The 14,234-nt window shown below is 60.4% G+C and overlaps 1 protein-coding gene across 1 annotated transcript in view; it reads right to left on the bottom strand.

Moving 5' to 3' along the window:
• Positions 1-14,234, bottom strand: part of GRK5 (G protein-coupled receptor kinase 5) — a 205,495-nt gene that overhangs the window by 10,781 nt on the left and 180,480 nt on the right. Inside the window, exons 7-12 of the mRNA XM_062214352.1 lie at positions 11,636-11,699; positions 10,613-10,753; positions 8,272-8,462; positions 5,891-5,928; positions 4,130-4,219; positions 1,997-2,205 (exon numbers count right to left, since the gene is read on the bottom strand). Of these exons, the coding sequence (XP_062070336.1) occupies positions 1,997-2,205; positions 4,130-4,219; positions 5,891-5,928; positions 8,272-8,462; positions 10,613-10,753; positions 11,636-11,699 (733 nt within the window). The remainder of the gene's footprint in view (positions 1-1,996; positions 2,206-4,129; positions 4,220-5,890; positions 5,929-8,271; positions 8,463-10,612; positions 10,754-11,635; positions 11,700-14,234) is intronic.

Below are 14,234 nucleotides of genomic sequence, written 5' to 3' on the forward strand. Positions count from 1 at the left end.
ATGAGGGAGAGGAGGTGTGAGCTGGGGTTGAGGGCAGGCAGAGTGGGCTCCTTGGAGGAGGACTGGAGATGGGCTGGAAGGGCAGGTGGGACCAAGAAGGCCGAGGCCAGAGAGAGAGCAGTCGGAGGCTGAGGAAAGTAAGGCAGGTGGACGCTGGGTCTGGGCTGAGGGATTGGACCCATGGACAGGGAGAGGCACGAGCTGGATGACTTCCTGACCCCAGGGCAGGGCTGCCAAGACGGAAGGGGGCTAGAACCAGGGCCCATGACCAGCCTCCTGGCTGTGTGTGGAGCTCCCTTCCCAGGCTGGCTGGCAGGGGACAGGACGAGGCCTGGCTGCTGTGGCTAAGGCAGTAGAGGACATCAAGACCAGCGTCTCCAAACCCCAGGATCATGGGTAAGAGAAGACAGAGCAGGGCCAGAGGCTCCAGGAGGAAGACAAGGGAAGAGGGGTCCACACTTCGCACCCAGGGGCCGGGCCTGCCATCACTGCGGAGTTGGCCACCGCCTTTCTCCGCAGTGGCCACCAGGGGGCAGCCGAGGGACAGCAGCTCCTGATCCCAGCTGCATCAGGAGAACCGGCCACAAAGATGATTGGGAGACTTGGGGGAAAAGAGGGGTTCTTCACCCTCACAGCCCATCCCACGCCCCTGCTCAGGTCTCTCAAGACTTGCTTCTCTGAACTCCCGAGCTTGACGTAGGACATTTGGTGGTGCTCTGTCCGTGGCTGTCAGCCCCCCACTCCCCACCCCAGTCCAGGTTGGTCACGCTGGACAGACACCCTGCCATGGCTTAACCACGCATGGTGGCACCCACATCTCCACTTCCTGCTGCTCCACAGCGCATCCTGCTCCCCTACCCCGCCTCTGCTGTGACTGCTGGACCTCCATGGGGCCCCAGCTGCACAGGGCCACAGGCCATGGGGCTGGGGAGTGAGTTTGCAGGGGTACTCTGTCCCCGCTCCCTCAGTGACTCCTGCCAGACACAGCCATGTGCAGATCCAGCCCCCAACACTTCCTCCCAGAGCGCTGTGACCAGAGAATAAAGCTGGCGTGGGAAAGCCGTCGGGAGGGCAGATGGCTGCGCTCAGCCACGCAGCTCCTGGGCCACCGGCGGTGCAGCCCCAGCGTGCTGGAAGCAGAAGCCACTGTTCCCCAGTGCCGGGGTCCGCTCTTCCCCAAGCTCAGGTCTGGGTTGTTCGTGCACAGGTGAACCTGCTGCAAGGTCCCTGTGGATTCAGGCAGGTGATCCGCCAGCCCACCTGCTGCTCCAGGTGTGGTGGGGCTCTAGGGAGAGGATGCGGGGGGCTCCAGGCCCTTGCTGGCCCCCATGGCTGGCATCAGAGGGCAGCCGCCTGCAGGGAGGGTGTCAGCACGGCTGAGCCTGGCACAGAAGGTTGAGGGGCCCAGGAGGGCATGGCTGGAACTCAGAACCTGAGCCAGGCAGGGACAGGAAGTGCCCATCTGCCCACAGAGCCAAAAGGAGGGCCTGGGCCAGCCCCAGGGTGGGGAGGGCCTTGGCCCGGGGGGGTTCCCTCCCCGCTCTAATGCTTGTGACAATTCCTGTCGCTCCTGCCTCCCTCTGGCCTCCCAGGCAGACTGTAAACATATCACACCCATAGGTGCAGCCCTTCATTAATTCAGTGGTGGTGGTGGTGGGGGTCCAGGGCTGTTGGGAGCAGGCAGCCGAGGCCAAGAGCAGGGGCTCGCCATGGTCCCTTTCTATCTTGGACCCCAGCTCAGACCATCTCTTCCCTGTCCTGGGCTGGCTTCCCCCACAAAGCTGGGTGTGAGGGGCCTTACACAGTTCACCTTAGCCCCCCCACCCGTTCGTGGGGTGCCCTGGCCCCCACCCAGGCTTTTCCTGAATCCTTTCTTGGCCACGCATGTCCACAGCGGGGGGCACCCGCCCCTCTGGCGTGGGCTGCGCCACCCGCACCCTGGTTGCCCTGGCTCTGGTCCCTCTGGCTGGGAGCCGGGAGCTGCACGGGGCCTCACCATCTTGCAGATGGACTTGGCTTCCTCGGAGAACTTGTGGGAGTAGGCCTCCTCGGCGTCCAGGACCCGGCGGTCCACTTCCTCCCGCTTCACCTTCTCCTTGCGGCCGCGGAACGGCGACTGGCCCTCGATCATCTCGTAGATGAGGCAGCCCAGGCCCCAGTAGTCAGGGCTCAGGCCGTACCTCTGGTTGTTCAGGACCTCTGGAGCTAGGGCGGAGCAGAGGGGTGAGGAGGCTGGGAGACAGCGGGGGCAGGGCAGAGCCCAGGCACGCGGGCCCAGCGCTGCTCCGTGCCCCAGCCCCGTGCCCTAGCCGGGCCTCAGCCATCCTGCACCCAGGAGCGATGGTGTCGCTCACAGAAGGTCTGTGGTTTCACGCTGAAACATTCCTCCCTGCCAAGTCCTACCCAGCTGTTTCTGTGTATACTGCTTCCTCCAGGAAGCCTGCCCTGATGGCTCTCTTCTGTGCTTCCTGAGGGACTCTGAATGTGGCTTCAGACTTTGGACCACAGTGCGTGGAAATGCCACACTGACTCTTTGTTTCTCCTACTGCAACGTGAGCTGCTTACTCCCTGCCGTGTCCCCACTAACACACGTGACACCTGGCACACAGCAGGTGCTGCACACAATCGTTCCCGTAAATAAAAGTGGGTCCTCCCCAATTAAAGATTGCTTTGATGAACAATTATTTAAATTTACCAGTCCCTCCCTAGGTCTTCCTTACCACTTTATGAAATGAATTATAGAGTCACCACAGAAGCGTAAAAAAAGACAGTGTTGTGTCATCGGGTAGGCCACAGGCAAATGTACAAATCCGTACACGCCCTGGTAGGCACACAACAGAGATTGTGCACGACAAATACGCAACACTGTGAAAAGGAGACACGAGCAAATGCATAGGCAGATGCTCACTCAGGTATGCAGAGAGAGCCATCCTCTGTCCACCTATCTATCCGTGCATTCATGTATGCATCCGTCCGTCCGTCCACCCACCTCTCCATCTGTCCATCCATCTGTCCGTCCATCCATCCATCCATCTGTCCGTCCGTCCACCCACCTCTCCATCCATCCATCTGTTCGTCCATCCATCCATCTGTCCATCCATCCATCCATTCATCCACCTCTCCATCCGTCCATCCATCTGTCCGTCCATCCATCCATCTGTCCATCCATCCATCCATCCATTCATCCACCTCTCCATCCGTCCATCCATCTGTCCGTCCATCCATCCATCCATCCACCCATTCATCTACCTATCCATCCATCCGTCCATCCATCCGTCTGTCCATCCATCCACCCACCTCTCCATCCATCCATCCATCCATCCATCCATCCGTCCATCTGTCCATCCATTCATCCATCCACGCACCCATCCATCCATCTACCTACCTATCCATCTATATACCCACCCAATCCACCATAATATTTACATGGGCGCGCTCTCTCTCTCTCTCTCCCTCCCTCCCTCCCTCTCTCTTTCTCTCCACCCCCCTCCCCCAGGTTGCCCAATGCCATGGCAACTGAAAAGGCACCTTCAGCACCAGAGACAGTACGGAACTGATGCATCTGCTGCTGGCACGAACCTGGCCTGAGGGCAGCCATGTGCCTGGCTCCCTCTGGGGGGAGTGGGATGTGTGTGAGGAAGCCCAGCCGATGCCCCTAGTTAGAAGGGGGATTCCAGGGGACTGGCTTTAGCAGAGGCGAGGCAGGGCAGGGAGCTGGGGCTGCCCCTAGCTGGAGTCCCACTGGGTGATGCAGCTGGCTGTGTGGCCCTCACACCCTGGGGCCCTTCCTGGGGCCCTCCTTCCTCTGAGGGGTCTCCACAAGAGGGCTGTTGCCCCGCCCAGCACCACTGAGCGCCAGCCTCGGGTCACCGCCCCTCCTGCTCCCACGGAGTGATTGACTTGGAGACGCAGGTGGGCTTGGGGTCAGGGATTTTAGAGCTTAGTTGAGTCACATTGCTCCTGGGGCCCCCTCCACGCTCCACCCCACCACGCTAAGGCCACCCACCAAGCTCCCGGGGGGAGTCTCTGACTCTGCTTCTGACCAGTGACGCACAAAGCAGCAGAGGGCTCCGTGGGGCGGGCTCCGGAGGCTCAGCACGTGAGGAGCGTGGGCGGACCCAGCACTTACCCATGTAGCCGACGGTGCCCACTCGGCCGCGGATCAGGTCTCCCTCGGGGATCTTCACGGCCAGCCCCAGGTCTGAGATCCTGATGTGGCCTGAGGGGGAGGGCAGGGTCAGCGGGCCCCAGGGGCAGTGGTGCAGACACGGGACCACCCGGCCGGGCCACAGACAGGAGACACACACGCTGTCCCGCTCATCTAGCCAGTGAGGGCTGCGACCCCGGGCTGCCTTCTCAGGGCCCCTGCGGGGCCCAGGGAGCTCAGGAGTTAGGGGTGGGGTGGGGGAAGTTACTGCAGTTTCGGAGCAAAACAAAGACGCGAAGGTCACCTGGGTTTGGCTGGCCGCTGGCGGGCAGGCCCCAGAAAGTGCCCTAAAGGGCTTCTTGGAAGGCGCAGGTCACCAAGTTTAAGACGCCTTGGCCCCATTCTGGGCTTGCTTCATGGGAAAAGCATGACATCCTCCTGACATTTTGCAACAATTTGCTTAAGGGGAAAAAATTATAAAGCAATTTAGGAAGCAACGCCCTGCGCTGCCTCGCTGGTCGGTGGAGGTTGTTTTTTCCCTTGCAGAAGCAAGTGGGGGAGGAAATGGCTGGGCTGGCCTGGCCCGGAGGCGCAGGCAGAGCTCAGGGGCAGGACGGACCCCAAAGGCCCAGGCGACAGGCCCGTGCTGAGAGCGCTGCCCCTGCCTGTCTTGCCCACCCAGCAGGGTCACTGCCACATGTACCTGCAGGAAGGGACACACCCGCCCCCTTCCTTGTTTGTGGACACCACGGCCCCGCAGCCTGGACCTCAGCAGGGCCCGACTCCAGCGACACCTGCCAGGCCGGAGCTGCATCGACTCCTGCGGCTCAGCGGAGTTTGACAGTCAGGAAAGGGGCCAGGGTGCGTGGGGCCAGCGGCCCGCCTCGGGGCACAGTGGTTCGGGTGGGCCTCATCCCCAGGTGGCAGCTCCCAGCTCCCACCTGCTCCTCCACCCAGCAGCATCTCACACACACTCCCTCCAGGTCACTGTGGCCTCCCCCCAACCCTTCCTGCTTCTGGGGCTGTCTGGGTCTACAGCCTGCTGGCAGGAGACTTGGTTTCTGCTCTTGCCTCCCCATTGACATTGCTGGTGACCTTGGCAAGTTGGCCCTTCTAAGCCTCAGTCTTGTCATCTGTAAAATGGGTATAGGGAGCCACCCTGCTCCCTCTGCAGAGATGGGAAGATCCAGGCAGATAGAAGAGGGTAAAACCATTTTCCAGGTTGAGAGGCTGAACAGCTGTGAGGGGTTCCTGGGCTGCTCTTGCCCACACACTCCCACCCAGGAGAAAACAGCACTGGGTGGCATCAGTGATGCCAGCTGCCCCTGACACCGGCCTGGAGGAGCCTCAGCACTGGCTCCGCCCCCTGGAAGCACGCAGGGCGGGGTGGGGCGGGGCATACGGTCTCCATGTCACAAATGGGAGGAGGTGCACTGAAGGGGCTCAGGGCTGCTCCGGACAGAGCAGCCAGTCTCTGGGAATCTGGATTCCTCCTTCAGTCTCCTGGCTCTGGCTCCAGTTCTCTGGGCCAAGCCACACTGCCATAGGACCTCTGGGCACGCCACGGCGTCCCCCAGGTCCTAGGATGGAGGAGAGGGCTGGGGTCTGTTTCCCTTGCCTGTCCCCTCCTAGCATCAGCCTCTCCTCCCTGAGCCCCTGGGAGGCCCGTGCGCTGCGCAGGGTGCGACGCTCACCTCGGCTCGCGTCGCTGGCAAAGGTCTTCCCGCACGACCCCTGACTTACCGTAATCGTCCAGCAGGATGTTTTCAGGCTTGAGATCTCTGCAAGGGAAAGAGAGCAAAGTGCTGATGCGGCACCCCGCGCGGCAAGGACGCACGGCTGCTGCAGCCCCGGGGCCAGCCGGCCAAGGAGCCGGCCGCTGCCTTCCCGCCTTTCAGCTCCGCTGTCTGGTGTCCTGCCGGGTCAGGCCATCTTGAGCTAAAATCTCTCCCCCCAGACATCTTCCTGTCCCTGGAGAGTGACGGGGAAGGTGAGGGAGAGGTGGTGCTGACAGCTGCCCACACGTCGCCAGCTCCCAGGGCTGGGGTGGCGGCAGAGCCCCTCCAGTGCCCAGAATGCCGGAGGTCTCGCCCTGCCCTGATGGCCGAGCAGGGTGATGGGGAGAAGTCATGGGAAGGAAGCAGCAGCCGCACACTTGGAAGGGGACCCCAGGGCCCCCTTTGCTACAGCCTGGGAGGAAGCACAGGTGCGGCTGCCTCCTCCTGGCCTCATCTCCAGGATCTTGGTCACAGGGGATCCCGGGTAGCCCCAGGATCGGGAGGGAGGCGGTCGGAGTCTGGTTTTACGAGCGACAGTCTTGTCTAGGATAAATGAGAAGAGCCAAGAGGAGCGTTTGCGATTCAGCTGAGCCACGAGGACGCCAGCACAGGTGTCAGGATTGAGGGCTACTTCTCAACCAACCAGCTCTGCAGACTTAACTGATGGCCGCTGTCCTCACGGGGCATGTTGCATGCACCCGGATCCACCCTTGGGGTCTGTGCATGGTACTTTCCTTGTTACGCAACTCCAGGATGGCCAGAGCCACCACCAGGTTGGAGTGACAGCTCCCGAGTGGGCCCTGGCCAGAAGCCAAACTCATGGAGAGGCCGAGGCCAGAGGTCAGGGGTTAGCGCCAAGCTTCTCCGCCTCACTAAGAGAGGAACTCGGAGCCGTGTTTTTATTAAGCGAAAGGCAATCGAGTGGAAGATTGTTTTTCTCAATCCTTTTAGGGAGAATTTTCTGACTTCTCTCACTTGAATGAAAACAAAACAGATGCATAAACGGGAGAGGCTGTGTGGGGGAAGGGCTCACATAGGGACATCTCTTTCTTGTTTTTGAAACCTTCTTGGGCCACCATGAGCTCCACGGCGAAGGTCTTCAGCAGGGGTCTTGTCCAGGGCTCTGGCCCACGGGCAGCTTTAATGCTTGGAATTATTTTTTCTTTTAATTTAAAAGGCAGAGCAAAAGAGAGACATAGACAGAGCCCTGCTTACTGGTTCACTCCCCAAACGCCTGCAACAGCTGGGGACTCCATCCAGGTGTGCCATGTGGACAGCAGGGGACAAGCACTTGAGCCATCACCTGCTGCCTCCCAGGGTGCACACTAGCAGGAAGCTGGATCAGAGCACTCCAACCCCGGCCCTCCAATTCGGGATGTGGAAGTCCTAACTGCCAGGCCGGCCCACCCAGCTCTGGGCCTGTTCCCCCGCACCCTCTGGGTCTCCTCCCGCCTGCCCTTTCTCCACAGCCCTTGCCCCACTGCGTGGAAGAGACACCTCCAGGCTCCCAGGGCCCATTAGACATGAGATCCACTCCTAGCAATTAGTGTGGCGACTCCACCCAAGAAACTGCTTGAACATTCAGGGCCTCACGAATTTTAAAAAATCTTGTACTGGTCCCTGCACTTGTCTCAGAGATGCACGCTGATCTATAAAGACTTTCAGGAAAAAATACATTACACTCTGGCGGGCAGGGGGTGGGCAAGGAAGGACAGCGGATTCCTGGCCATTCAAGAGGAATGTTTCTGCGCCCTTCTAGATGAGTGGTGGAGGAAAACAACTGGCTACACAATCGCATTCCACCGGATGCCTGGAGAAGTGTGAGGGAACTGTGCCACTTCAAAATATCAGCATTCGCACTCACACTTCCAAATAAGTGTGACATTTCAAAATACCAGTATTTGCCACTGCATTGACATGGGGTGGTGTATTCTAGACATCTGCTGAAATTGTGGGGTGCAGGGACGTTCACAATTCTTTGCAAAGGGCTGGGCAGACACCGCTCACGGTGAAGTTCAGTGGTCCAGCCAAGTTCCTGTGGGACTGAGGGCAGTGGGAGAGGTGCTGAAGGTGGGGCAGGCTGAGGATGGGTGGGACAAAGGCACAGGGTGGTGCCCCAGCTAAGCCACCAGACTCCAGGGAGCTCTCCTGGCGCTGCGTGGTCAGGGACCTGTGCCCCTCACCTTGGAGCAGCCATGGGTTTGGGGAGCATCACTTCCCCACGTGGCCCCCTAAGCCTGGAGAACAGTGATCCGACACCCGCTGGGACTCCTGTACCTGTGCGGTGCCAGGCAGGCCTGGATTCCCCAGGCCCTGCCCACTGGGACTCAGCCGGGAGCTGCTCACCTGTACACGGTGTTCTCGCGGTGCAGGTCTTCCAAGCCGCAGAGGATCTCCGCTGCATAAAACAAGGCCCGCTCCTCCTCGAAGCCGGGGTTCCCCATGTTGTAGATGTGGAACTTGAGGTCCCCCCCGTTCATGATGGTCAGGACCAAGCAGAGTGCGTCCTTGGTCTCGTAGGCATAGGCCAGGTTGACCTGTGAGCAGCAGGAGCAGTGCCATGGGGAGGGTCCAGGGCCCACCGCCCACTCCTGCGTCCCTCCTGGGGATCCTGAGGCTGTGGGTGTGGGGGATGGGCAGCCTGGCCGCGACCCTGCTCACAGCTCCTTCCTCTCGATGGGTGGTGAGTGGGTGGGGCGGGGCAATCCTTCTCACCACAAAAGCTCGTGTGTCATTTGGTTAAACTAGAGGCTGCCTTGTTGGCTAGTCAGACAAGCAGGGCCTTGCGGGCAGGGGGCGGGATGTGGGGATGCTGAGATAGCACCTGCCCGGACCACAGCTGGTCCACCTGCCACAGGACCACCAACCCAGGCAGGCCAGCCCCCTGCCGGTGGAGTCGGGACAAGGGCTGAGGCCATGGGGCAGTGGATGAAGCAGCGGTGCTGGGTGGTGGCCAACAGCCCAGCACAGCTCCCTTCCCCACCTGGGGGGTCTGCAGACAAAACCCGGCCACTTTGGGCCAGGCAGGGGACAAGTCTGACACAAACATCAGGAACGAGGCTGTTTCTAAGCAAAGGAGGTATGCGGGCTGCCGAGGCTGCAGAGGGGCCCCTGTGGATTGCGGTTCAGGGCTAACGGCTGCAGCTGCCTGCCTCCCCTACACCTGCCAGGAGGGGGCGGTGCTGAGGGAGGGCTCCGGGCCGTGCCACTGTGGGGCACACTTCTGCCTGTGCAGTGGACAGGGCTGAATCCAGGAAGGTCTAGACACCAACCCACGGCCCTAAACCACGTGCCTGGGACCCACCAGCACCAACCCCAGCACTGCTTCTCAGATACAAGAGCTCCATGGGCGGCGTTGGGGCAGTGGTCAGTGGTCTCTGCAGATGGGGGCTGGCAGTGAGGAAGGTTCTGGATTCAAGGGGACCTAGAGCCACAACCGTGGCCGGTGTTAGCTTCAGGATGTCTGCCCACCTCCTCTGGCACGGTGCCTTTGCACCACCCACCCCTTTCCTGCTGGACGTGGCTGGCAGCTGAGGGCAGCCTGCGATGACACAGAGGCCCAGACCTCTGTGTCCTTTGTGTGTCGCTTTAGAAAGCCACTCTGCTCCGGAGAATGACAAAGCGCTAGTCGGTGGTGGTGTTCCCTCCTCCACACACGGCTGGAGGCAATGTCTCTGAGTGAGCTGGAAGGGGAGGGGCTCTGGTCACACATCCTCCAGACACTCCTGGAATATCCCCCAGGGTGTCCGGGGACAGATGGTGTGGCACTGTGTCAGGGGGCTTGAGACCCCGGGGCTTGGCTATCCAGACTACATCTGTCCAGGAGGACACTGTGCACCTTACAAAAGGGGTGCAGATGGACAGAGAAAACAGCTTACAATTTAAGGGGAAGAAACACAGGAAGACCCCGCGGGCCGAAAGGGCACAACCTGGTACGTGTCTGAGGATCACTCACAGAGGGGCTGCCGATGCTTACCATGCACCCCGTGTGCTGTCTGCATTTGTATCTTGTGCATGTGTTAGTTTTTATAATGGGCGGCAGAGACATTTAGCACTGCCCAGATAGCCATGCACTGCACCACACTTCCCAGCCTCCCTTGCAGCTAGCTTGTCCCTGGAGGCCACTGGAGGGGGCCTGCAGATGGCGGTGGAATTGACGAGGCAGTGGGGAGTCCCGGTGGAGACCCCCAGCACTCACTTTCAACGCCAGCCATCTGTGGACAGGAGGGTGGCCCAGTGTGATTGGACTGTGTGCGCATGGGAGACAAACCTTCATTTCCCCAGCCACCCAGGGCCTTGCCGAGGCCACCTGACACAATGCACGCAAGCAAGAGGGTGCATCTCTAGGACGCTGAGGCCCCAGCACGAGGATCCGTGGAACCCAGAGCTCCTTGGCGGGGCCTAGGGTGGCCTTGTTTCGTCCACTGAGTTGTTGACAAGGCAGTCCCTGGGGGCAGAGCCTTGGCCTCACACACAGAGGGGTGCCGGGCACTGGCAGCTCTGGGGACAGGACAGAGCCGTCCGCAGTTGACCAAGGGTCTTGTGACAGAGGGAGGGTGTGTGGCTGGCTCTGCACAGCTTGCTCCTCGCACTGTCCTTCCACTTCCTGCAGGACGGGAACCTGCCACCCTGGAGGAGGAGGGCGTCCAGGGCTCCGGCAGCAGGGCCTGTCACGCCGGACACTCACCACGAATTGGCTGTTGACCTTCTCCAGGATCTGCTTCTCGTTGAGCGCCATGGACTCCCCTTTCCTCTTCTTGATCCTCTTCTTCTCCAAGCGCTTGCAGGCATACATTTTACCCGTGGCCCGGACCTGGCAGGCACAGACCTGAGGGCAGGGCAGACACCAGGGTCACAGGGCACCACAGTGGGCTGCCCCCGGCTCCTCCAAGACCAGGCATCGGGGCTTGCCTGTTGGTGCTCCAGGCCCATAGCACCCAGCAACACCTGACTTTGGCCCCAGCACTGCCCTGGGCCCCGCCTCCTCCTCCCCTTAGGAGAGCCCTAGCCTGTGAAGGTGCAGGACCAGCCCTTCACCCCACGCCTGGGAGACCAGCCAAGGCCTCGGAGCTGTCCCCACTCGGGGGAAACAGTCCTCTCCTACGAGAGGCTGGCAGGAGAGGTTTGTCTGGGGGAGCAGTGGAGGGAGACCCGCAGGCTCCCTGACTTCCTAGTTCAGAGGAGTGGGAACAGGGCATTTGGGCTCCAGGCTCCAGCCTCTGTTCTGCCCTTATGAGTTGTATAACCTTGGCTGGGTCACCCAACCATAGTGAACTTCAGCTTTTCCCATCTCTAAAATGGTGCTGGCTAGGCTTGCCTTGTGTCGGGAGAAGGCCAGACACTGCACAATGAAGTCTCTCATGCCACGTAACCGCACACAGGACTCGCGGCAGCACCACGCACACCACTAAGTGGCCAAGGCCGCTCTGCCCACACCCAGTGCTCCCGCTTCTCCCTCCCCAAACACAGCAGGAGAGACCACTGTGCCTGCAGGCTGGAGCCCTCCCAGGCCTGGCTGTGATGCCACCTCCCCCTGCCACCTGCCCAGCAGTGGGCCTTGGGCCCTCCGACCCCCTCTTCCCTTGGCCTCCAGGGGCCCAGGGCTGAGCTGCTGGCTGGCTGGGGAAGACACTTTAGGGTGGTCCAGGAGAGATAGGAAAAACGTCCAGCACATGGGAGCTTTCCACTGCGAATGTGGGTATTCACTCACCTCCCCGAAGCCCCCTTTTCCAAGTACTCGGTACTGCCTGAAAGTATTTTTGGTCACAGGTTGCCTGGAAAAAAATCAAGAATCCAACAGTGGTCTCCTGGTGTTAAGATTCAGAACCACAAGACATGGACAAGGGCCCCATTGACAACAGCCAGTGTGAAAGGCACCATTCCAGGACCCCCAGATCAGTCCCAGGGGATCCCCGGCTGTCATGGCTGCAGACTCTGGGGAGGGGCATCCATGTCCCAGGCCACTGGCCCTGGGGCCCTGTGGGCTGGAGTGAGCAGCCCCAGCTTGTGCAGAGGGCTCGAAAACGTGTGAGCCCAGCGCTGCGCAGCCACACTGTCTCCCTCTCTCCCAAATGCAAATCTGCGGCGGCCCCAGAAGGAAGCGGTGTCCTCTGTGCAGGGAGAAGGGCGGGGCCGGCAGCCACAGCCCCACACCTGCAGGGCAGGATGCCACACTTCCTGTCCCGGGCGGCCTGTTCCTCTCTGCAGGCCCCGCAGAAGGCCTGGCCTCCCTGGGTGAAGACTGCTGGCTTCAGGTCTAAATGGGGTGACCTTCAAGCATCGGTCCCAGCCTCTCCACCGCCAAGGACCCCTTTGTTCTGCTCCCCTCGGATGCAGGGCACTGGAGGACCCCATGTGCCCGCAGCGGTGCTGGTCAAGCCACCACGGCTGTGTGAGTCCTCACTGCTCTTTTCAATTCGCTAAAGCTGCTCATGATGTCACCGAGATGGGACTTTGGTTACTTATTTTTAAAGATTTAATTATTTATTCGAAAGGCAGAGTTACAGGGAAAGGGAGAAAGAGAGAGCGAGAGATCTATCCACTGGTTTACTCCCCAAATGGCTGGGGCTGGGCCAGGCTAAAGTCAGGAGCCAGGAACTCCACCCAGGTCTCCCATGTGGGTGGCAGGAACCCAAGTACTTGGACCATCTTGTGTTGCTTTCCCAAGCACATTGCAGGGTGCTGGCTTGGAAGTGGAGCAGCCAGGACTGGAACAGGACCCTATACGGGTTGCCTACACTGCAGGTGGCGGCTTAACCTGCTGCACGTCAACACTGGCCCTGAGACAGGGCTTTGAGGGTCTCGGAGTGAGTGGACAGCTGTCCTGTTGCAGCAGAGGGCTGCACGGTACAGATTTCTGAGCCCAGGGACTGCTCCTGAAGGCATCATCCCAAGTGTTCCGCCCAGGGCAGAGATTGGGGCAAAACCGAATTGAGCCAAAGAATTGGATCATCTGGAGGGCTGATGGGCCGCGGCAGCCCAGGGGAACGGGCCTGGGGAGTGTTGGGGTTTCCCTGCACGTCACATCTCCAGCCCCAGGGCTGTCTCTGTGGCAGCCCCCAAACCCCGGCACTCTCGGGCACTCCCATCTGGGAGTCTTTCCTCTCTTTTAGGGTGTCTACTTAGGAAGAGGGGTCCAGTGCCCACCGGAAACACAGGGCAGGACTCCCCACTGCCTGACACACAGGAGCAGCCCGGTGGCCGTGGAGAAAACCTGCCATGTGCCTGCACCGTCATGCGGCCCGGGACGGCCTTCCTCCCAGCCGCCCCGAGACCACATGAAGGCGCCCGGGGCCTGACAGTTTACGATACGTGGGGAACAGGCAGCCAGGCGAGCGACCGCAGGGCTGCTCTGCTGGGGCGAGGAGTGTCATACGAGTTCCCCGGAATTTCTTGGTTAACCGTGGGAGGGAAAAAAAATCCCTTTAATATTTCAACAGGGCAGTACTGGTAGGCCACGACCTTGTTTGCAAAAGGAAAAACACAGGAGGAAGGCAGGGTGCTGCTAGTCGTCGGAGCATGCCTAGGCCTGGGTTCTGCCCTCCTGGATCCCAAAACTTAGCGCCGTTAGGAGGCAGAACTCCTAACTTCTTTACAGTTAGCACATGGATTTAAAAAAAAAAAAAGTGTTTTTCCATTTCATGGGCTCGGGGCAGACAAGAACAATGAAAGCCTGTGGTCACAGCCTGAGGATTCCATGGGCATCAGCGCACCAGGGAGGGCCAAGGGCCATGGGCTTGAGAGGAGGGCCAGCCCTGCGGGGCCCTGGCTGTGTGGCCCAGGCCCAACTCACCACCCTCTCTGAGTCTCACACCTTCATCAAATGGTGATGATGAGAAGCCGCAGGCACCCAGCTGAGGGCTCTGGGAGCCGCCGCTGCTGCGATATTGCATGTCCTTATTCCAACTCTGGAATAAAACACGTGGCCCCCTCTGTGGTCTCCAGGATAACGAGGTCCACTGCCCCAACCACCCTGCACGTGGACGCCTCAGGAGGTGGGGCTGCCATGGTCCTCACTCTGCAGATGGCCATGCGTGGGCTTTGAGAAGTGAAACGAGTTGTCCTCGTGGCTGGGAAGAGGTGGACTGGCCCTGGGGTCCTGGCGCACGTGGCTGCTCTGGGAAGCCGTGTGTCACACAGCTCAGCCTGACTCCATCCCCACCACTGTGCTGCCCACAGGAAGGGCCACTGCTTCTTCCAGGAGAGAACGTGCTGGGGTGCTGACGAGGGTGCTGAGGACGTGACACCTGGAGTCGGCTGTCTACCTCCTGTGGCTGAGTGGCTGGCGTCTGGGGATGCCTGTCTTCTTC

The sequence above is a fragment of the Lepus europaeus genome, chromosome 17 (genome assembly GCF_033115175.1).
Source record: "Lepus europaeus isolate LE1 chromosome 17, mLepTim1.pri, whole genome shotgun sequence".
Taxonomy (NCBI): Eukaryota; Metazoa; Chordata; class Mammalia; order Lagomorpha; family Leporidae; genus Lepus; species Lepus europaeus.